The 24,240-nt window shown below is 37.1% G+C and overlaps 3 protein-coding genes and 1 long non-coding RNA gene across 7 annotated transcripts in view; 1 reads left to right on the top strand and 3 right to left on the bottom strand.

The window, feature by feature from the left end:
- LOC135084461 (uncharacterized) overlaps positions 1 to 10,016 on the top strand; it is a 71,866-nt gene extending 61,850 nt beyond the window's left edge. The window contains exons 3-5 of the mRNA XM_063979239.1: positions 1,833 to 1,974; positions 3,313 to 3,503; positions 5,454 to 10,016. Coding sequence (XP_063835309.1) covers positions 1,833 to 1,974; positions 3,313 to 3,503; positions 5,454 to 9,332 — 4,212 coding nt within the window. The 3' untranslated portion in view covers positions 9,333 to 10,016. The remainder of the gene's footprint in view (positions 1 to 1,832; positions 1,975 to 3,312; positions 3,504 to 5,453) is intronic.
- A 766-nt stretch (positions 10,017 to 10,782) lies between these two features.
- LOC135084543 (uncharacterized) lies at positions 10,783 to 11,211 on the bottom strand. The gene is made up of 2 exons (XR_010259882.1): positions 11,015 to 11,211; positions 10,783 to 10,908 (listed from the first exon to the last, which is right to left on the bottom strand). It is a non-coding gene; the product is annotated as an uncharacterized LOC135084543 (long non-coding RNA).
- Positions 11,212 to 17,322: 6,111 nt separating this feature from the next.
- On the bottom strand, positions 17,323 to 18,911 carry LOC135084679 (cysteine-rich PDZ-binding protein). The gene is made up of 2 exons (XM_063979452.1): positions 18,502 to 18,911; positions 17,323 to 18,049 (listed from the first exon to the last, which is right to left on the bottom strand). The coding sequence occupies exons 1-2, from the start codon at positions 18,672 to 18,674 to the stop codon at positions 17,920 to 17,922; spliced, it is 303 nt and encodes a 100-aa protein (XP_063835522.1). The 5' UTR covers positions 18,675 to 18,911; the 3' UTR covers positions 17,323 to 17,919.
- Positions 18,912 to 20,905: 1,994 nt separating this feature from the next.
- LOC135084660 (uncharacterized) lies at positions 20,906 to 23,927 on the bottom strand. Of its 4 annotated transcripts, none has more exons than XM_063979434.1 (6): positions 23,859 to 23,921; positions 23,134 to 23,508; positions 22,499 to 22,513; positions 22,173 to 22,190; positions 21,051 to 21,120; positions 20,906 to 20,932 (listed from the first exon to the last, which is right to left on the bottom strand). In XM_063979434.1, exons 1-5 carry the CDS (start codon positions 23,904 to 23,906, stop codon positions 21,082 to 21,084), a joined length of 495 nt encoding a protein of 164 aa, XP_063835504.1. In that variant the 5' UTR covers positions 23,907 to 23,921; the 3' UTR covers positions 20,906 to 20,932; positions 21,051 to 21,081. The 4 variants fall into 4 exon arrangements, 3 of the variants coding, with proteins under 3 accessions (XP_063835504.1, XP_063835503.1, XP_063835505.1); XM_063979433.1 differs by having other exon boundaries at positions 23,134 to 23,531; positions 23,859 to 23,916; XM_063979435.1 differs by lacking the exon at positions 22,173 to 22,190 and having other exon boundaries at positions 23,134 to 23,531; positions 23,859 to 23,916.
- Between the last annotated feature and the right edge of the window lie 313 nt (positions 23,928 to 24,240).

The following is a 24,240-nucleotide window of genomic DNA, read 5'->3' as shown; positions in this document are numbered from 1 at the left end:
AAGCAAGAAGGCGCTGGACGCAGGCCGCTACCAACCGTGCGATGTGGAAGTCATTGGGGGAGGCCTATGTTCAGCAGTGGACGTCCTATGGCTGAAATGATGATGATAAAATATGATGTAATTCATCCAATAATCACCTACTTTTGAACAAGTTTAACTCCACTGGTTGGGTTTTTATTGACAGTCAAGCTGTAGATCCTGGCTACACAGGAGTTGCAGCGGTGGGAAGGTTACGAGAGGTGGGAATAGTCCCGTACTTATTGTAACTCAAAAACAAGCTATGCTTGTGCTATGACGTCTAGGTTAAGATGGATAAACAAAAACCTAGGAACAACATGCTAAATAGTTATGAACAACAGAATGATCCTTTTATACGAGTAATAATTATGAGATATGAAATATTTACCATCTCAGAAAAGTAGATAAGGAAAATTCAACAGGAAAAACTGATAAATGATGTCACTTTCAATTTCCTCAACTGTGAAATAATTCTCAACATCGCATCATCAGATTTAATAATCAACATTGAAGTAAGTTACCACTTACGACTGACATTTTACGAGTTATATGCTCAATTTATGTGCAATTTGATCAATTTTAATACTGTCAGTGGCTATCAACTATTATTAAATACAAAAATACAAATTTAAATTTTATATCCTGTAGCGATCTTCTAAAAAATTACAAGAAACAAAAGACGAACCATTAAGTTACCACGTTTTTAAGCATCAAGGATTATCACCGCCCACTCTTCTTTCTAGACATGAAAAATTACCTAATTACCACAGATATAATACAGCTGTTTTTAAAAATGACAAATTGGGATTTGAAGACAATGACATGCTGTCGGTCAGTGCTCAAGATCATTCCTTTTTCAAATTTTGAACTTGCGAGGTCGAACGATTGGATTTTTTTTAAACTGTTCGAGGATATTTTTAGTGTCGTCATTGAAGGTTATGTTATGTTATTCATTCAACAGCGTAGTTCACACGGATGCAACCTCTTTGCTCTCCGTAATGACAGCTGACGTCATGACAGCTTAGAACTTTAAAGTAGGTGTTTATAATAACTCGGAGGTGAAATCACCGATCAAGATAAAGCGTAGTAATTTTATTGTTTTATTTCCTTACTTGAGTAGGTACTGCATTATTTTTTATTATAATAACAAGTCTTAAATAGACATAAAAAAACTTGCAATTATGCATCAATGATAGCAATCTTGTAAACAGTTTTTATCCTCATGTTATAATCAATTACTAGAGCAAGAAGGATGCATCTTCAGAAGTACCTACCTACCTATTATGAACCTATTTGTTATCAAGATTTAAAATGTAAACTGGTTTGAAATCTTATCGCCGGAATTATCTATCTACGCTAGTAGAATAACAATGTAGCAGTAGTTATCATGCTTAGTTATTTTTAATAACTGCGCAATTTTGCATGACTTGTTCTGACGATCTACCAGTGAGTTATAAATTGCTACATTATACGGCGACCTGCCTAAGCGCGGTTATTTTTCCAATGATTAAATTTTAATTATGGTGAGTGGGGAGTGTAGGCCTAAACTATTCCCTCATTTGCCTTTTTAAAAATGGCCGGATGATGAAGATGAGTAGGGATGTAATGCCCGTTTTCATGACATGGTGTTTTTAAGTGATCCCTATGTTAACACATATTATCAGGAATTATGTTTCCATAGGGGTCACTTAAAAATTAGGGATTGATGGTGAAAACGGGCATAAGCCTACTATTTTTAAGTGACAGTGACAGTACATTCACGTGCGCGCGCGCCTAACTGCGCCATATTGATTTCGATTGTCTTTTGTCCGCAGCGAGCTCAAGTGCGCCGCGTGAAGCTATGGGCGCGGGACTTCACCGGGCTGGGCCTGCGGTGCGGGGGCGGCGCGCGGGAGGGGGTGCACGTCCACTCCGTGCTGAGGAGCGGGCCTGCTGCTGCTGCCAAACTGCAACCAGGTGGGAAGACCTTTACGTTGTCTTAGGCAGACTTTTTACCTAAAGGCAATGAGCGATATCTCTTTAAGGGTGGATTCGACCAAACAAGAGTAATTATATTAAACTCAGAATAAATCGTCAGTTTTGACATAATTTCCCATACTGAAACTCTCAATGTGCCAGTTATACCACGAGTTATCCTTGGATAAAAATTTGGTCGAATCGGGCCTTAGACAAATACCTACTTTGTTTTTTTGGCAGAGAGTTATGTTATTAAAATTTTCTAGAGTCGCATCTCAAAACTGAATTCAAATAACTTGAAAAAAAATCAAATTCCCTAAGGTGGGAATCGAACCCACTACTTTTCGTTTGCCGGGTATTATGCTCTTAACCATCTGAGCTACTTGGGCGTGGTTTGGATTCCCACCTCAGGCAGTTAAATTTTTCAAATTCGTTAAAAAAGAGCTGTTGCTTTTAGGCAAATTCCTTTGTTTCTTTTACTTTCACGCAAAGTTATCGCTTTTAGAGATTTGTCTCTTAAAGGCCCTTGTTTATTTACTACTCTTTTAGGTAAAGCCTTTATTTCAAAATCCAGCCCAAGAACATTCAGGCACTGGGATATTGGTAGTCATCTTAGTCTATCGTGATTTATTTTTTTATACCTCGTCGCGTCGTTTAATATTTGAATTACCTACTATCTTGATTAGGTATATTTTACTGTACAAGCTATAGTTTTGTATACCTTCATGGCTGTATGCAATCGCCACAAACATATCCCCGATCCGATCAGCAATGCAGAGGGCACGTCTCCCATCTGCAATATCCTCACGTTTTTATCGCCGATTGTTTTGTGATCGAAAATCGATGGATGACGTCATAGACTAAGTCTGGATGGATCTAGATAGAAGTTAAAGCAAATGGTTAGAGATGTGAGACATAAATGATTCAAACTTGAATCAAAATAAGAGAAATGAATCGAGGTCTTATACCACTTGCTATTTTAATTTAGGAGTGTCTATCCCTAGTCCCTCCTACTAAGGAATCGATCATGATTTTTCACTAAAAAAAAAGCTTTTCGCTAACTTTTCCTTACTCAAACTGAGTTAAAGACCTTTTAAATCAAAGTAAGATCTGAAATTGGTAAACACTGTGAGACAGCATAAAATGCACTCTACAGTCTTATGTTTATGGATCCATGTTTATCCATCCACCCATATTGAAGAACACATCAACTGGTTCACAGCGTAAAACAAACTTAATCGACAAGTTTCGACCTTTGCGAGACCTACTTAATTGTTCACAATCCTCCAATTTACTCCTCCAAATCGAGCTTTATTAACAAACCGATCTCCCTTCCAGGTGACAAGATCAAAAGCATCAAGATCGAGTTCACGGGGACGCCTTTAGAAGATGCAGTGGGCATCATGTCCCTCGCTTCCCCCTATCCTGTGGAGCTGGAGATAGTAGAAGGGGGGAGGGCTAGCGGGGCGGGGAAAACCGTCCACCATCCATTGCTGAAGAGAGCAGGGTCTACTGGAGACGTTAGCACGGTAAGTAGATTTTAGAGAAGAAGTTATAGTTCTGTCTTATTTCTTTGGCTTTTTTAACCCGGGAAACTGGTCAGTACTCGCTTCCCGGGCTTCATTGGTTGGGTTTTATGGCGGTCAAGCTGTAGATCCTTGCTACACAGGAGTTGCAGCGGTGGGGACGAGAGGTGGAAATAGTCCTGTTTCCCGGGGTTCGACAGGTTAAATGGGACTCGAACCCACTAAAACCCGTGGTTTTGAACTAGATACGTCCTCCGCCTATTTGCTTGAGCTAAGCCCGCGTTAAAATTTTATATTTTTTTAAGAAAGTTGTACTTACTCGTAATAAGTTACTAGCCTAACACCATTCTGATAAAAATCACTGTACGAAGTAAGTATAGTGCTTTAATAAGACGTTTTCACTGATTAAAAATACTGCCATTTCTCGACATTTTTGATCCTTATAACTTCGTTTATGAATAAAGTAAAATCTGAATCCAATTTCAGTCACCAAGTAGGTACTTAGGCAAAATTTATTCTACCTTCATGTCTTTCTACCTCACTTGTGCATAACCCGGTGGTTTCCTCCGATACGCCTAGCTCGATTATAATGCTTAAAGCATTTTGCCAGTATGCAAAATATCAGTAAAACTAGACACACCAGCTGAATATCTGTACAACTTGACAAGCCGTTGCGTCTGCGTTATATCACAGGCATAATAATTATTTCCATGCATTTCCAGCTAGTTATACATTCAAATGGCTCCGCCATTACTCATTGAAGCCTCCCGACCAGTTTACATTGACCTCTCTAACTTATCATGACTTATATCTTTGGGAAAACATCTAAAACCTTTATTAGCTCCTCTTACAATGGTCCGTTGACAATAAGAAATGTCGTTCCAAGTTGCAGCTGTCGTAAGTAGTGAAACGGTGTGCGGGATATTGAACGCTATGTTAGATAAATTAGAGGATGTTTTTGAGCAAACAGAAATCAATTTACAATGTTATTGCGGTTACAATGGTTGTTTGGCATACAATAATGTCGCACGACAAGGAATGTATACGTCTCTATTGTTTGAAAAACAGACGAATAAGGTTGTATGAGCTTGATTGTTTGACATGCCGGTGTTTGGATTTTGATGGTGGAGATAGATAAACTGTAAACGGTAGCTACCTACTATGAGTTACATAATGTTGAGACGCGATAGTAAACAAAATACACACTTTATATCTTTAAGGGCGAGTTCGAGTTAGAGATACTGACAGTTAAGAGGCAGACAACTGCGACGTAATTAATGCTTTTCAACCGACTTCAAAAAAGGAGGAGGTTCTCAATTCGACCCGTATGTTTTTTTTTTTTTCTATGTTTGTTACGCGATAACTCCGCCAATTATGAACCGATTTGAACAAATCTTTTTTCGGCGTATAGGTAATACCTCAAGGGTGGTCCCATTTAAATTTAATAATAGAAAAAACAACCCCCAAGGGTGGAAAATTGGGGATGAACTTTTTTATACGCAATATCTCCGCCGATTATAAATCAATTTGAACGATTATTTTTTTGTTGAATAGGTATTATCAAAAGGGTGGTTTCATGCGAATTTGAAGAAAATATTTCACCCCTAAGGGTGGAAAATTGGGGATGAACTTTTTTATACGCAATATTTTTAATTTTTAGTTTTTTTTTGTGTTCACGCATTTGAAGTCGGTTTTATTTTTTTAAAAAGGTAATTATTACCTTAAAACAGGGTCAATTATTATGTCAATTACACTGATTATGTGTCAGGTATGCGTATTAAATAGGTATATGAAGTTTCACTTGGGATCAATAACAATAAACTTGATAAATATGGTAGTCAGTGATTTTCTTGGTCTACAACTCTAACTGCAGTCCTAAAACTTATTTAAAAATATTTTCATAAAGTTTTGATAAATCTTTTTGCTAATTATATCATGTGTTTCTGATTCCAGCTCGAGAAAGAAGGTAAGCTCCTACACCCACCGAGATCTCCGAACACATCACACTCCAACAACTCAACCCTTGAAACGAAGAGCAAGGGCGGCATCAAGAAGATCATCACAGACAAAATAATCACCAACACCACGCTAGAACGGAACAAGAAAGAGAAAAGGGATATGCTGACCACCACGCTAGAGCGAGAAAACGAAAAGAATAATAAACTAGCACACAAAACCAGGCATTCAGATATACCTGCAGCGTTGAGTAAACCAGAAAGGAACAAAACAAGACATTCAACTGGAAATGATGTTCAAATAATACAGCCAGAGAATGGAATAACACAGATAGAGCACGCGGAATTACAAAAGAAAGATTATGACCCGAAAAGAGGAATGAAATTCGGCATCAGAGTACTACCACCAAATGTTCCTGATGACGGAGTATTAAAACAAAAACACGTAGAGAACGGAGTGGTAGCTGTTGAGAAGAAATCCGTCGATGAGCCAGACAAGCCGGAGCCCCAAAGACCTGCACCTACAACTCAAATAAAACATGAAAGTGAGACTGAAATCAAGAAACCTGTCGTTGCTAAGCGGAGAGAAAAGATGGCACCACCTATTCCTAACGCACGAGCAAAGCCTGTTGATCCAGAATTAAACACAAGTCAGCAAGACACCACAAAGACTTCAGACAGTTCAATATCTTTCAGTAGAAACGACCTCAATTCTAGCGGCATCAAGAGAGACGAAAATGGTATTCCTCAAGAGATACCTCAACATATGTTGGACGCAGCTAAAGCGGCAAGGACTAACAGGAAGAGCTCAATTGAACACATCGCCGTTGAAAAGCCCGAACACAAAAAAGATGAAGCCCCTAAACCAGCAAAAAAATCTAAAGGTAAAGCGCCGTCACCGCCTGACCATGAGAAAAACAAAACAGATGATAGCATAATAGAACAAATGAGGAATGTTAATGACTTCTTGTCAAACGAAAAACAACATTCTAGCTTGCTTCACGAAACTTCATTTGCGAGCCCCAACAAATCAATGATTTCTTACAATACTTCAACGCCAAAGGTGAGCAAAACAAAATCGCGTATTGAAGATTCAATTAACTTTAGCCAGGATGACATCGACGATATCGTATCTAAACCTTTTAAAAGGGAAAGTGACTCACTAAACAACTTTTTTGAAGACTCAAAATCCAACCTGTCGTCTAACCACGATGTCCATTCAGTTGTGTCTTTGAACAATAGCGACAAAAGCGAGAAGGGTTCCACTACAATAGAACTCAATAATAGTGACATAACAATACACAGTTCTCCACTTAACGATACAGCGCATTCCGTTTCGGACGATGCTTCGCTATTGGACGAAAATGAGCGCAAAGCTGCTTCTTTGGGAGATCTTTCTAGATTTGAAATGAGAGCTAAAACAAGTAAGCCATCAACTGGCACTCTCGAAAGAGCGCAGAGTTTAGATATATCAGCTGATGACGCTGAAATACAAGAGAGCACTCTATCCCCAAAGAAGAGAAAAGCTATGTCAGTAGTTGAGACTACGTTCTTTGATTCTGGTAATGAAGATATGTTACCGGATATGATTGATTCCGACAAAGGAGTCGTGGTCAAGCATAAAGAACCGAGATTGAGTTTGAACATTGGCAAACCTTCGGCAATAGAAGGCTTGAATACGTTCCAGAGAAATCGCTTAAAGAAGGCGTCCGAATTCGGGAACTTGGAAGACGCTATTGTGAAAGGATCAACTAGCTCAGTGGATTCTGAAAAATTGGAAGAGCAGGAATCAGGCCCAAAATTACAAGGTAGGGAATTTGAGCTCTACAAAGAAAATGAATCCCATGAGACTTCAGATCATTTGGCACGAAGAATAATTGACGAGAATATGAAAGTTCACTTCAAGCTTGTTTCTGAATTCGCCAAATCCACATCTGATGGAAGCAATATGAGTTCTCTTGATAGCACCCAAGAAATACAGCCTAATATTACCACCACCACTACTACTACAAAAGTTGCACCAGCAGTACCAGCACCTATTAAATTCGATGAGAAATTAAGTATGACTTACGATACTAACATTCCAGATGATTTAAAGGTATCGAGAAACACATACGTGAATAGCTTAGAAAGACCCAAATCTGATATGATGAAGAAGCTTCTAGCCAAAAACCCCATATTAAATGTACATATAGACCAAAGTACTCAGAAAAGTGAAGCCACAACCAGTGTAGAAAGCTCCACACAAATGACGGACGCTTTCAAATCTGCTATGCACCAACCGGATATCGTTAACTTTGATTTAAAGAGTACTGAACCAAAAAATAGAGAGTACGACGATTTCGTAAGCAACGTCAATGTTGGATCTAATAATAACAGTCTGAAATACAACAAGAAACCCACTTTTGAAACCTTTGGCACAACCTCTACTGAATGGTCAGAGCCCAAAGAGTCGCAAAGCCACAGTAGTAACATTGTGACAATAAATACGAGCGAGAAAACTCAACCTTCAGTCGAACAAAAGAGTAAATCTTACACAAAATCAATTGAAATCGGCGAGCCTTCGTTGAGAATCATGCCACCAGACGTTCTTGAAGGCATAAGGAGACGAGGTGAAAGAGAAAGCGGCACATTGTACATGGAACCAGCAAATATGTCAATAACAATGACTCAGGAACCTGTTCAGAAAACTGTGACCGTAAATGTAGCTGAAGATGAATTCGGAAACAAGGTTATAACACAAAACGTCGAAAAGATATCTACTAAATACCTGCAAGCGACGACAGAAGCACCGCTGCAGGTTGAACAAATTAGTTTTGGATTAATGAAAGGTGCAAGAGAAATTGATGAGTTAAACTTAGAAGAAGGCAATGTTAAAGACATTGACAAAAGTGTGCTAGATGAAATCAAACGACAGAATCCTAATATGCACTTTACAACCGATGAACCTTCTTACACTAAAACTGAAACTATAATTTTGAATACAACGGACATGGATGAAGCACAGGCTAAAGCGTTGATGGAGAAACTGAAGAACGACCCCAGTTTTATGGCACAGAAGACACCTGAAGAATTATCACAACTGGGGATAAGAATTATACACGATTTAGAAGATGTCCAAACTTCGAGTGGCGAAGCAGCTGAAGTCACGAAAACCAGATACACGATTAATCCATTGCTAGCCTCGGACAATGTTAAATGTAAAATTGAAAGCGCAAAAGATTCAGGAGTACAGAACGATCACATAACCGAAATTCAAGTAACTACGCCTCGCACAGAAAAAGTTCAAGAGAAAACTGTAAAAGATAAAATTTCCAGCAGACAAAGAGCTGCTTCTTATGATGAGCCTTTATCTTATGAATTGGATATTGAAATGCTTAACGACTTCATTCTAAACGAACGCCGACACTCGGCTAGAGACCAGGCCGAGTTGAAAAAACGAACGAGTCAAAACGAACCAAAGAAACGGCATTCTGACTTCGATTTACCCAGAAACACCACAATAAAATTCAGAACTGCGACGTACGAATCTCCCAAAGGAACTATAGTTACAAGCACAGACCTAGAAAACCGGAGGTTGTCACAATTGGACCAGATGCAACTAAGGGCAGCAAGCGACGCGCCGGTTTCCGGACAAAAACCGGTAATCTTAGCTAAACCGAGCAACATACCGGTAAAAGAGAAACAGAAACCGATCGGCGTGTCGTCAAAAATACCGGTTTTCATGAGCCAAAAGTCGGCGAGTCAGGAAAATTTGACGGAAAAGACGTTTTCGTTACCGCGGTCGCCTCCACCCACCTTGAGCAGTAGTTCGGGGAATATTTCTGTGACTTCCATAAAAAGTAGTTCCAGGAGTCCAAGTGGTGGGAAATTGTAAATTTTAGATATTATAAGAATAATAATGTCATCACATCGAAGTGCTTTTACTTCTATGTAACATGTGGTGCAAATATTCTTCCCGAGTGAAAAACTCGGCGAGTTCGTTTTTAGATTGTAATTACTTGTTAAAATACCTGAAGTAAATCGTAACAAAGTGCCTTTCTAATTGTAAAAGTAAACATATTTTCTTACATAGACTTTTGTATTATGTTATTTGGGTTGTGAATGTTTAAATTAGTCTTATATACTGTCACAATTTATATAGCAATATTGACGTTATACTGAATGAGATTATGATGAATACCTAAATGCTTTATGTATTATAACGATTGAATTATTAAATATTATATATTTGACATTCCGTCCTACGAGTATTACCATTTTACATATTTTATGATTTAACATAGCGTGTTATATCTTAGAAGTAGGAATTTATTTTCGTAGATCCAGAAATTAATATTTCTGAGCCATGGAAAATATTGAGTGAAGAGTATAGAGTTAGAACTTATATTTATTAACATTTTACAAGTGTTACTTGTTGAATCGATTTATATAGTAAAAGTTGCTGTAATGTTCAATTTATTGTATTACAAACTACAATTAACAAGTTATTATATCACAATTATACAAAATTGTACTTTATTGATGTATCATAAATTATAAATAAAGAAGATAAAATGTTTTTCGTTTTTTGTACATTACACTTTACATAAGATCATACTTACTCGTATTACTGATCGAATTCTGAGTAAACAAAACAATAAATCTATCTATTATTTACAAATTAATCTAAAAAAATCTATTTAATCGATCTCTTTCAAGAGAAATCGAATTGATCTTTACAACTGTTCTTACACTCCTTCTTAAAAGCCTTTTTCATCCTTCTACTACACTTGTAACTGGTGCAAACATTTTTATACGCACTTACGCAGGCTTTGCAGCAAACTTTCCGGACTTTCTTAGTGCATCCTTTCCATTTAAATCGTAGAACATTTTTACCTATAGAATTATTAAGTGCATTAAAATCAAATTCATCATCATCTTCTTCTAAACTTTCATCTGATTTATCTGATGTTAAATCGTCGCCTATAATTTCAGATTGTGCTCTAATTTTTAAATCTTCTTGTGGTATTTCTTTCTGAAACAATAAGAAAAGATGCGTGATGAGAAATTACTATGTATCATTATTAAAATAAGATATTCATTTAAATAGATAGGTAAGTAGATAGTTCCTGAATATACAGGGTGGAAACGATAAGTGATCTCACTCGATTATTTCTAAATATACTAGATATCGAAAAACAGCTGGTTACTGATCCTGAAAGTGCTTCACGAGCTCTATCAAACGGTATCAATAATAGGTTACAAAATTCTGTTTTCAGCTTCCATTCATTTAGTACCTACCTACAACTTATCGTTTTCACCCTATTATAATGTACTTCACTTACATTTAGGACTACAATAGCTAACACGTCTGCTTGATGTTTTAACTCCTTTATTTTATTGATATAATCCGAAGTTGTATAATAATCTTCATTTAATTCTATTTTGGAAGTTTTTGGTACTAAACATTCCTGAAATTTCAATCTTATTAAAAGGTAAACAGGTAAACTAGAAAAATGTTAATTGCTAGTTAATTATTATTTTTAAAATAACTAACAAAGATTGCGGAAGACTTACAACGAAAAATAATATTAAAAATATTACGAATACACTTGTCAGGTACATTGTAAATAGAAAGTAATTAAAATTTAACTGTTTAACTGTGTTTTTTAAAAAGGTACTAAATTAATACAGTTTCGTTAGAAAGTTATTCCTGAAAACTTAATACTGAAAAAGAATTGCATATCGCAAAGCGGATTAAAGTACTGATTTCATTTATGATCGAATGATTCAATCAACACTGATCGTAACTTTTAATTAAATTTACTTATTTTTATTTTATTTTTTCTCACAAAAATGTTAAACGTTTTTAACGTAACTGAACGGGTTAGTTACCTAAAAATGAGTTATACACATAATATAAGTGAATGTCCATAAAATAAAATAGGTACATAGAAATCTTTACATATATGTAGTTTAAAACAATGCTATACAGTTCTCTTAGATTTTAGTATCTACCACAGAGCATTTGACGGGATTTGATCTATTGATAGATACCTAGTGAGCATTGACCAGCATAAATTATGGTCCATATAGGCTATGTCATATCCTAACCAAACACAATAACCTTCTTTCTGGCGCAGTCGGGTAAAAATTGAGTTTCACTACGTATTGTCCTACTTGAGATTCGAACCCAGTACCTACAGGTACCTACCTATAAGTCGAGAGGGCTTATTTGTTGTTTTATTTATGTAGGTACCTAATTCATTGTGTCTATAATTTTTTAATATTATCAAAGTGAAAATAAAAAACAACAGTTATAATTTAATTTATTTCTCTTTACTCTCTGAATTTATCTCTACAATTTTCCTTACACTCTCTCCTAAAAGTCCTTTTCATGCTGCTCCTACAGCTGTAAGCATAGCATGTATTTCTGTACGACTCCATGCAAGCACTAGTGCAAATTTTCGCTGCTTTTCTTCTACAATCCGACCATCTTAGAACAGCTTTATTTACAGAATTTCCTAAAGTTTGATCATTTAAATCTAATCGATCTTCTTCTGTAAATTCTTCTGAACTATCATCTGATAGATTTTTTGTATTATCGGATTTTAAAGCGTCTTTGGTATCTTTAGATTCTGCTCTAAGATATCGTAAATCTTCTAGCTGTGGTAATTCTTTCTGAAACATTACAAAAATTAGCACGATCATGTAATGTAATACATAATAGTTATCCTTTTTTTTCTGAATAGCTGCGATGAGATGCGTTTTATATAGATCAGATATACCTAGATCCTCCTAGATCTCTGTTTTACAAGGTGCAAATGGATGATTTAGCCTAACTACACACCCCACACTGGTCACTGACCAGTACCTAGTGACCAGGCAGGTTGAAGAAGCCTGATCTTCGTATATCTTCGTATATTTATCCCTTAGCCGCCTTTTACGACATTTACGGGAAGAGTTGGTAGGTTATTCTTATTTCTTACTTATGCCGTCCATCAATACATTACTGTAAATCATAATTATAGCGCTTAACTTTACGTTTGACCGTCACAAAAACACCCTCCAGTGCCCCTCCCAAGCTCCCCATACCTCTGGCACTAACTTAATAAAAAAAATAAAGTTAACTTACGTTCAGAAAAACGATAGCTAACACGTCACGACGATAGTCTTTCTCGTCGATCGGTAAAAGATCTTTATGAAATCGTATTTGGGAAGTTAGTGCAGGTTTTGCTAATGAAAATTCCTGAAAAGTCAATCTTAATTTAAAAATAAAAAATTAATTAAAGACAAACTAACAAAAAATAGAAAGGTCAGTGGCCAGTATAAGCACGTAACTGTAAAATATTAAAATATAGTACCTTATGTAAATGTTTTTGAAATACTTATTTAGTTTTATGTAACCTAACAGCAAGTAGATGTACCTACATTATTGTGGTAGGCTCAATCCTTAAGTATTTAGGTGAAAAATTGTCAAAGATAATAATATTATCGATTTAAAAACTGCGGAAACTTACAACGTAATAAATGATTGAAAAAAGTAGTGCAATAGATCGGTGCATTATAATTTGTATTAGAAAGTAGTTTAGTATTAATACAATAAATAAAACAAATTGGTAGTCGGTCAAAAACTTGATCGTAAAGCACTGAAAAGGATGATAACAAAATATGGATAAATTACTTTTATGATCGAATGCTTCAATCAACAAAGATCGTAACTTTTAATTAAATTTGATATTTGTAATAAATCTCGCAAAACTTTCACTCAAAATCTTGATATAAATAGATTCTTGAAACTATGCACTGCAATTACTTACCTAGACTTTCATTTTACTAATTTTTTTTGTAGCAGTATACGAGTACGAGAGCCCGCCATCAACCGGCCATTGTGGAAATCATTGGGGGAGGCCTATGTTCAGCAGTGGATGTCCTGTGGCTGAAATGATGATGATGATGATGATGATACGAGAGTATCTACGACATATTTTACACACTACAGTTATTACTAGGTTTTGCTTGACCTAGGTACTATGGCTTAAAGCCCACACCTAGACCTACCGATGCCTACATACTTTAATACCTACTAATGTTGATGTGAAAATTCGAATCCTAATTAAATTAGGTACGCATTTTTCTTTAAAAATAAAATCTACTTTTGATGGACGCCCCGGCCTAGTGGTTCACTACTTAATGCCAGAATGTCAGAAGACGCGGGTTCGATTCCCCCACAATCCAAAAATGTGTGCAATGTGCAGATTATGTTCTAAGTCTACAGATTACAGAAACTAAAGGTTTGTATCGGTTTCCTATCTATGATTTTATATTTATTTGAATGTATTTTCTATGTATAAGTAAGTACTAAGTGCAAGAAGGCGCCTATGATCTCTAAAGATTGAACTAACTTTTCAAGATGTCGTCGCTTCAAGTGAGTTGGTTTGTACTAATTGTTTAATTGGAGCACAACAATACATTGAATTATGAGGCTGAGGGCACATCTATTGAACCGCAGTTAAATTAAATTAGTTAAGTAGGTTTGTTTTGCTTGGGAGGCAATGTCCGCAAGCTCTACAATTAGGGCTCTGTGAATTAGGCAATAGGGATGTAGCTAGATAATTGCGTTAATTTGGTACAATGTAAGTTTGTTTGAAATTAAGGCCCGCCATACACGGATAGCAGCACAGGACCGTGCATTGTGGAAAACCTTGGAGGAGGCCTTTGTCCAGCAGTGGACGTCATTTGGCTGAAACGAACGAACGAACGATACACGGAAAGTGTCGGACATCTTGAAGCTGTTAGTGTCCGCCATTTTTGAGCTGCGACTGCATATAGCATAGTAAACTACAAAATCTTGACTCTACGTTGCAGCGTTGCTTACACACTTACACGGAACCGCTCGCGCTTGACTGCTCACAACTGCTTCCGTAGTTTGCTATGCAGTCGCAGCTTGATGCTGTCAACAATAACTGCTTCAAGCTGTTTAAGTATGACAGAGAGCTTTAAGCAAGCATTGGGGCTTTCATTGTAGTGGCAATGGTAAATAAAGCACGAAGAACAGAAAGTCAATTTATTACCTTATCTATTAAAATTACAGTTATTTAATTCTGAAATCTTAACTTAAAATCTAGTTCCTAGTCAGAATCCGAATCAGAATCAGAACGCGATCCGCTGTATTTGCCTTCGTCGAATTTGGATTTGCACATCCTTTTGCATTCCTTCTTCAAACTCTTCTTCATCTTTTTCTTACAGTCATACGTCATACAGACGTTTTTGTAAGCTATTTTACAAGCTTTAGTGCATACTTTCTTCATCTTTTTCCCGCAGGTGTATTGCCAGCCCTTTCTTAATGCTTGGCCTGCATTATCATTATTGACGTCGGTTGAATCACTTTCAGCTGATTTATGGAGGTCTTTGGATCCTTTGTAGGGCTCTGGATTCCAAAGTGGATCTGCTATGTTTGGATTGGTCTCGATGGAGTTTTTTCTATCCTGGCAAAATAAAAAAAAATGTGTTAGCTAGGCAATTTTAAGATAGGCAAATGGAAGTAAGTAGTAGTAGGTAACTACGCACATTTGTATCGATTTGGTATCGGCCGATTCTCCATAAATATTAGAAGCCGACTAAACCATCGACCGACTGAAAGTCTGCGGGACGTCTAAGGATCAGCCTTAAAGTTCATCATCATCATCATCATTTCAGCCATAGGACGTCCACTGCTGAACATAGGCCTCCCCCAATGCTTTCCATGTTGATCGATTGGTAGCGGCCTGCGTCCAGCGCTTCCCTGCTACCTTTACGATGTCGTCGGTCCACCTTGTAGGTGGTGGACGTCCCACGCTGCGTTTTCCGGTACGCGGCCTCCATTCCAGAACCTTTCTGCCCCATCGGCCGTCAGTTCTGCGTACTAGGGGAAAGTAGTACGAGATGATCCCCTTTAAGCGGGAATCGCTGTAAAATACTTATTTTTCAAGGTAAACCAAAAATAAAGACGATAGTTGGATAGATAAATATACTAGTAGTTATCGTCTTTATTTTTGGTTTGCCTTGAAAAATAAGTATTTTACAGCGATTCCCGCTTAAGGGGATCATCTCGTACTACTTTCCCCTATGTGCCCTGCCCATTGCCATTTCAGCTTGCTTGCATCGGGCTATGTCAGCGACTTTGGTTCGTTTAAAGTAGGGAGTAAACTTTTAGGCTGAGTTTCATCACCTTAACTTTAACCGTAACTATTACCGATTTTGTATGGAGTTTCACAGACTTTTGACGATTGTTATAATGTCAATGCTACTTACTCCTACAATAATGACCACCAGTCTATTCTGATCGTCCTCCCTCCCCATCCTCAAGTGGTGGGGGGCCACGCTATACTCCTGCAGGCGGACCAGCTGCTTCATCGCTTCTATCCTTCCCTCGTTCACCTTTACGAGCTCCTGTAAGAGAGCTGCGAATCGACTGCTTTCATCCTTTTTGGCTTCGAAGTGTTTGTTCTCGTAGGCCTGTGAGATCTGTAAATAAATACTTATTAACAAAAAATATATTTACATAGGTATCTTTCTTCGTGATCGAATCAGAAATAAGATCCGCAGGAGAACCGACACAGCCCGCAAAATTGCTAATCAAGTGGCAGTGCAGTGGGCGAGGCAAATCTCGCAGAGCTGATGATCGCTGGGGCAGAAAAGTTCTCGAGAGTGGCGACCACGGGTCGGAAGACGTACCTAGTGTGGGCAAGCCCCTCACTAGGTGGACCGATGATCTGGTGAAGGTCGCGGAAAGTTCCTGGATGCGGCGCAGGACCGGTCGTTGTGGAAATCCATGAGGTCTTTGTCCAGCAGTGGACGTCTTCGGATGAAAAGAATAACGAAGATAGAATCTAAATGGGAATCGAACCCAGAACATAACCACTGGACTATGGTGGTGGTGGGAGGGCAAGCTATTTGGGACGTGTATAAGCGCCCTGGAAAGGGTCTATAACCACAGCTATAACTCCTATAAGTACTGAATAATAGATTAAAATTTGTATTTGCTACAATGCTGGTACTTACACTCGGTAATAAACAAATAGAAGAAATTATTTAAAAAAACTTGTAACCTAAATACTTACCCCATAAAGCAACATGTGTATGAAAAACATTGCGAAAAATACCATTTCAGTAATTGAAAATATTTATCCGTCGCCGTTCATGTTATGCGATTGAAGTAATTGTTATTTGCAATGTTTCACTGACCACATAAATGAGTGTACGGAAGTATAAAAGTGAAATGCTTACTAAAATCGATTAAATTCAATGACTCGTTCATAAAATTTCGATATTTAACATATATTTATTTACATAGGCTTGAGTTTAAATGTTTTCAGTAATTTATTTATGCTTAAACTTCGTGGTATAGTGTACAATATTGAAATGTTTAAAAAATTTCCTACTTTTACTTAAACTTATAAATGCCGTTCCTATCTAGTACAGACGCGCAGTGATCCATGTTCTTTGTAATGGTTGTTGGCTTATTTTTACATGTCTTGTATGAAAATGTTATTTATTTGTAATGGTTTTCCTAATAAATATAGTAAAATAAAAAAATATAATAAACTAGAGCAAAGACTTGCCGTGTCTCTAAAGTATGGCTCTGCATAAAGTGTAATCCCGGATTTTTAGATTAGATTTTTTTATTACAAAAATTGTTTATTCCTTTCTATAAATAAAAATAGGTAAATGAAACTGGACACAATTTCACACAGCGCCAGCCAGCCCCAAAATCTATGGATTCCATGTAGGTACCTCTAGTCAGTAAAACCAAAGATGGTGTACCCAGCGTGTTAGTTAAGTTTATAAGTCTGAATAGGTTTTATTTGTAAGTAGGTGATTTAAAATAATAATTATTATAAGAATAATAATATTCTTTATTCAAAAAACTAAGACTTTGTTAGTAACAATTTCACTTAGATGTATATTAGTTGAACAAGTATTGTACAATGTATTTCATTACAATAAATAAATGTAGGTAATAATATAATTAAAAATGAAATATTTATATTTTGTCATTAATTTCAATTCCAAATCCCATAATTAAGCTTTAGGCATTATAAGTGAGTCATCCCTGCTTCATTCCATTCATAGGCCATACACACAATCTAACCTGCTCGCAATCATGGCCTGGACTTGCCTTTACTCCAAATCCTGCACAACAGGGATGCACATTTTTTGCACCTTGTGGTAATATTATGATCATAAGGCTCTTTAAAAATACATTTTGATCAGGACTTCAGTTGTACCATAATAAGACCACAAAAGAGGTAACTATGTTTCTTTTTCAAAAGTACATCTGATATCCTGCTTAATCCGTATTGGAAAGATCCCATATTGTGAGTATATAAAATCTAAACATCTCAATTATTGCTTAAGTATTGGTAAAACCCAACCATACACAATTGCTTACTAACCGAACAATTTATACAATCTTAAAGTAGGTACACTAATATTGCCAGTTACGTTGAGCTCTGCCGATAGTTCTTTGTGTCCAATATCTTCTTGCCGCACATTGCACAGATGCCTTTCTTGTACGCACACGCTTGGCAGTAATGTGAGCCGACTTGGTGAACTTTACATCGGCAAATCCTGGAATTAAAAATGAAAATTAGACAAATCAAATCAAATAGTTTGTTCAGTACATAGGCCCTTTCCAGGGCACTTACAAGGGTCCCAAAAATAGCTTTACCACCACTTCGGGACAATATTAAGGGCTGGTGATGAGAAGAAGTGGCGGAAGAAACTCAGTCTAAAGGTGGCTTATGGTGTTTAGTTAGTTTATGTCCTAGTGAAACCTACAATACATTTTTGTTGCAAAAATGTTTGGCAATGTGCTAAGACACTTTATTAGGAAGGATAGTATTAAGTTTGCAATCAAAACCTCAAAAGAGACTTGAATTAGATCTTATTATTTTAATCCAAAAAACTCAGACATGGTATAATCAAAATGTACATTTGCATCATTGCTTGGGTTATTATTATGACAAAAAGATATAGTTAAAAAATACCACATTTATACAGAAAAATGCCACAAAACTTACTTGCATTCCTGGAACTTCGCAGTGTAAGGGTTGAACCGCCCCTTTTTCGCCGTCAAAGCCTTGTTTTCACCAACTTTTCTGCCGCCAGACTCCACAGTATTCCTCGCGCCAGCTTTCCACGGGTCTGGCGTGATCACACGACCTAGTTTCTTTTCGCATTTCTCACAAACCATCTTATTTAGATAATTTCACTTCCAAAACAAACAATATAACCTCAAAAATGTAGAGTCCAAAGCGGTGCAAGTGGATTGTTCCTCCTTCGGTAACCGGCAGATTAATGGTGTAATTTCTAGAGTATTTGGCTCTATTACGAATAGATTATTTAAAATTATGTACCACGGAAACGACGACAATACGACAACAAAACAACTTTGACAGCGCTGCTGATTCAAAATGTCATTGTCAAAAATACCAAAACTCAAAATGTCAAGAATGTCAACCGCAGTCCGATTCACACCAAAATCACTTTCGTTAAAATAAAAGAATTTCCCAAAATGAGACAGAATTCATTCCATTCCATTTTTGGAACGATCGAAAAATATAAAAACCAATTTAGTTAAAAATTAGTTTTATCGGCATTATTATAAGTAGGTACAAATATTACTTTGTCATATTTTGAGATCCTTAATAATTACAGCTTATCCCATTGATATTACAGTTTATATAATATCATTGGCTTATCCTTAGTGTAGTTAGTGTAGGATAATAAAATAATGTTTTGTGAACAACAACAATATTTATTAAATACACTCGCGAGCAAAACTATGGAATCACTTACATGAAGTTGTTTCCACGCGAACTTGTGTACTAACGAATTTGTTAGTAACAAAAAAAGTAGCACCATTTTAAAGATTAAACTTTTATCTTTAAATTGATACCAAATTCATTTAAATCACACCAGTATTTAAAAAGATATCGCGGCTGATGTGAAGAAGTAACGAAAAAGACATGTATGAACTGTTTGATGCGTCGCGAGTTGCGGCCTATTTACCCCCTATAAAAGCACGCGTTTTTAGATTTTTGCTTTCACACGTTGATTCATACACATCTCCGCTTCTTTTGACACTTTACCTGGGATTCTACACCTTCAGAAGCAGCACAAATCGTTGCACTATTGCAAGAAAGGCTCAGCCAGCGGGCTGTCGCACGTCAGCGCCACATAAGCCAGTCCTGGGTTTCGAAAGTTTCAAGACGCTTTCGGGAGACTAGTGGCTTTATCTCGAGACCAAGTTCTGAACAGCGCCGGTGCACATCGCAGAGGGAAGACCGTTTTTTCATGTCAACCTCTCTATGAAATCGTCATTTGACTGGAATCGATGTCCATCAAGAGCTCAGAAATGTTCGTAAGATAGCTGTTAGCAAGTGGACAGTTTGTCTAAGATATAAGCAATAGAATTTGACTCCAAAAAGGCCTGCCACAGGCTCGAAACTGACGGCAGGTCACCGATAAGCACCCTTTCAATTTGCTCGTACACATCTCGATGGGAAGGCGAGTAATGGAGGCGAGTTCTGTTCTCCGATGAATGCAAACTGTGTTTGCAGGGCAGCAGTCGAAGAGGTCGGGTTTATAGGCGGCCTGAGGAGCAATTTGTGCAGTGCTGGTTCGCTGAAACAGTGGCTTATGGGGGTGGCTTGCTCGACTTAACATCGAGATGTGTACGAGCAAATTGAAAGCGTACTTATCGGTGACCTGCCGTCAGTTTCGAGCCTGTGGCAGGCCTTTTTGGAGTTAAATTCTATTGCTTATGTCTTAGACAAACTGTCTACTCGCTAACAGCTATCCTACGAACATTTCTGAGCTCTTACTGGACGTCGATTCCAGTCAAATGACGATTTCATAGAGAGGTTGACATGAAAAAACGGTCTTCCCTCTGCGATGTGCGCCGGCGCTGTTCAGAACTTGGTCTCGGGATAAAGCCACCAGTCTCCCGAAAGCGTCTTAAAACTTTCGAAACCCAGGACTGGCTTATGTGGCATTGACGTGCGACAGCCCGCTGGCTGAGCCCTTCTTGCAATAGTGCAACGATTTGTGCTGCTTCTGAAGGTGTAGAATCCCAGGTAAAGTGTCAAAAGAAGCGGAGATGTGTATGAATCAACGTGTGAAAGCATAAATCTAAAAACGCGTGCTTTTATAGGGGATAAATAGGCCGCAACTCGCGACGTATCAAACAGTTCATACATGTCTTTTTCGTTACTTCTTCACATCAGCCGCGATATCTTTTTAAATACTGGTGTGATTTAAATGAATTTGGTATGAATTTAAAGATAAAAGTTTAATCTTTAAAATGGTGCCACTTTTTTTGTTCCTCACAAATTCGTTAGTACACAAGATCGCGTGGAAACAACTTCATGTAAGTGATTCCATAGTTTTGCTCGCGAGTGTAAAATAAGTGTAAATTTAGAAGATAATGTAGGCTTCAAATTGGCGTGTCTGAAATTTAAAGATAAAAACATTTAAATTAATTCCTACTTAGGTATTTAAAGAATTAAAAGCAAGTTTGTTTGTACCTAGCAAGTTTATGTTATAGTAAAAATAAAAGAAAACTTACGGGAAATTCACTGAGCCGGTTTAAAAGTTCACTATTTCTCGTACGGTGTTCTGTCAGGAAATTGGTTTCTCTAAAAACAATAATTTGATTAATAAGGTTGACAACTAACTCTGGTTTCAAACTTATTTTAATTTTTATCTTGCTCCATTCCACTTTGTACGAGATGAAGCAAGAAACATTACGATCTTCTGGCGCAGTCGGTTTAAAAATCTATGATATTATTTATATTACGTAGAAAGAAAGTATTGTTTGAGACCGAGAGCCTTCCTTGCTCATTAACCTTTTTTCTGATTGACTCGACCGGGAATCGAACCCAGGTTTTACAGAGTTAGCTTAAAACATTAGGGCCTAAACAAAATCATCTTCATTTGATTTGATTGATATAGGTTTTTGGCAGTTACATACCTACTCTACTAATTTTAAAATAAAAATCTATTAGGTATTTATTTTAAACTAACTTCTAAATTATCATTAATAGGATTCTGAAAAAAAATTGGCAAAGTTTAGTTAACCATAATTTGTATCAGTGCCCCTAGCACGAATAACTCTCGTAATCATTTACGTAGTAATATTAGTAATCGTATGTAAGTATTATCTTTTCTTTGGCGACCAGTGGTGGCATAGTTCTGGTTTTCATATAAAAAAGATTACTAAACTTAACGAGAACGATATTTATTCGTGCTCGGGCTACTGTTGTGTATTACAATCTGTTACAATTTGCATGGGAAAGTTTTTTTTTATTTCCCACTTAGGTAGGTTGGTCCCATAAATAAAATTGACGATTGTCAACACTGTAACAATCGACCCTATTTTTGGATAGGGTTGGGTAAATACATACAATACATAGCCTATCAAAATCATAACCCTCCTTTTGCTTTGCCGTAGTCGGGTAAAAAACACGCTCAGCTTAAGCCTAGGTGCAGACCATCGATTTTTCGTCGGCCGATAGTTTAGTCGGGCAGTTGATCATTATGTAGGTATCGTGTAGGTAGGTGCGCTTACACCGATTTAATTTAGCCGATTCTTCATACATTTTAAAATCGTGCACAACTATCGGCCAACTAAAAATCGATGGTCTGCGCCTAGTCTAAATGTTAAATGGAAAATGACCTATGAACGTACCGTGAATATTCTTATCACCTAGAACGTGGACTTAGCAATAGTTATTATGACATTTATTATTTAATTATCTATTTCATTATGAAATAATAATAAACGGGACTATTCCCACTTTTCGTTCCCACCGCTGCAACTCCTATGTAGCCAGGATCTAAAGCTTGACCGCCAATAAAAACCCAACCAGTGAAGGTAAAGTTAGTCCCGGGGGAAAGTTAAACTGTCATTTGCAGTTTGCAGGGCAGATTAGGTTGGAACTTAGTACTTAAAGATAATAAAGATTCAAGAATAAGTATGTTTCATTTGGAATTTCCTTGTAGAAATTAACTTACCCCAACTTTAGATATCTGCACACGGAAAAATAAAACAATACTGTTTCAATAATTATAACTGTTGACATTGAAACATATTGATCAAAATCTTAAGGAGACCAAAGAAACCATCGAGGTAGACAGTAGAGCGTTTATGTTCGTTTGAAATAGTGGAATTCTGATTCAATTTTCTTACATTATCCGATGTAATGAAAACCTATATGTACTTATGTAGATAAATGCGGATTTGGCTCATCAAAACTTAGCAAGTCCATTTGGTTACGTACAAATACGACATGGTCAAGTTAACTGCGCACTCTGCTGCCGTGACGTCACATCGACGCTCTGATACGGACGGGGCGAACGCGGGGAGGTGTGCGGGTAAGTGGGAGGGAGAGTCGCATTCCAGCGAGGTGCGTAGTTAAGCCTTAGATCACACGTACCGAGTAAACGGGCGAGACAGTAAAATGTTTACTCGGTCGAGACAGTTGGGTGAGCGAGTCACATACACGAGCGCTCGGCCGAGCACTCGGCGTAATGTTCATACACACCGAGTACTCGGCCGTATGAACTGTCTCGCCCGTTTGCTCGGTACGTGTGATCAAGGCGATCGGGTTGAAAGAGACATTCAAGAGTCAAGGAACGTTTGCACCCACCTGATTCTTTTGCGCAACCTTTTGAACAAATCTAAAGAGATTACGATAGTCTTCAGCCTCCTGTTCTTCAAAATCATCATCATAGTCATCGTCTTCATCGTCATCATCATAGTCACCGTTTTCACCTTTAACTTCTACATTTTTGTATTTCAAAATACTGGTAAATATGTCTGCTAGTTGCTCTTTTACCACATCAACCTCGCTATCTAAATTTCTGCTGATGTGTACAGGCTTCCCCTGGTTGCTCCCGTCGAATTTGATGTCTTTCTCCAGTAGTTCATCCAAGGCCGAATTTAGATTTTTCAGCATAGTTTTCACCTCGCGAGGGCTGGGTTTGCCGTGAGGTGTCTTCAGTTGAAAATGGACTTTATCTTTCTGTATTTTTTTTAGAAAGTATCCTAAATTAGACTTTTATTAAAGGAAAACTGCAAATTGAACCTCAATGCCTCGACTATAACATTAAGGCTGAGTTGCACCACCTAACTTTGACCGTAACGTTAACCGGTGTTTGTATAGATAGTTTGACAGATTTTTGACATTTGTCAAAGTTTAAAGTGAGATGGTGCAACCCAGCTTATAATAACTAGGTATTTCTTAACATAGGTAGGGTCCTATTTATTTATTAGGTACATGTCCCAAGAATTATGATGGTTATTGAATACAATAATTGATTTGTTGATAGGTAGGTACATCATTGATAAGTTACAAAAGCACAGAAAACTTACGGCCAAAGTAAATCCAAAAAAGGCAAGGAAAAACCATAAAACCCTCATTGTATCTACGATGAAATTAAAGTATGAATAGTATGGAAAAATGGATATTGTTGGTAGGTAACTAGATTTCAAGTATAATCTAACAAGCAAGCAAAAGAATGTTGCATTTAATTTGGTTACAAGCGGTCAATTAAAGACGACATGTTGGTAAGTACCATTAACAATTCGTTGTAGTTTCTAAATTGGACACATTTCAATTAAACTGCATACCTACTTACCCATAATAATATCAATGCAATAAATTCAAGTTGATTTATTTTAGGTTAAATTAAATATGATGGATGAAAATATGAAACAATGGTATCATCTAAATATTTTATTGAGCAAAATATTT

The sequence above is a fragment of the Ostrinia nubilalis genome, chromosome 26 (genome assembly GCF_963855985.1).
Source record: "Ostrinia nubilalis chromosome 26, ilOstNubi1.1, whole genome shotgun sequence".
NCBI classification, from domain to species: domain Eukaryota; kingdom Metazoa; phylum Arthropoda; class Insecta; order Lepidoptera; family Crambidae; genus Ostrinia; species Ostrinia nubilalis.
Note: the sequence above shows the minus strand (reverse complement) of the source record. Positions and strands in the feature narration are given on the sequence as shown.

Bases quoted from the DNA above. Each gene is read 5' to 3' on its own strand.
- LOC135084679 (XM_063979452.1), bottom strand. From the start codon at position 18,674: ATGGTTTGTGAGAAATGCGAAAAGAAACTAGGTCGTGTGATCACGCCA. The intron at 18,050-18,501 runs GTAAGTTTTGTG...TTTTAATTCCAG, and splicing joins GCGAAGTTCCAGGAATGCAA to GATTTGCCGATGTAAAGTTC.
- LOC135084660 (XM_063979433.1), bottom strand. From the start codon at position 23,895: ATGGTTTTTCCTTGCCTTTTTTGGATTTACTTTGGCC. The intron at 23,532-23,858 runs GTAAGTTTTCTG...AGTCTAATTTAG, and splicing joins TTTTTGGATTTACTTTGGCC to GATACTTTCTAAAAAAAATA.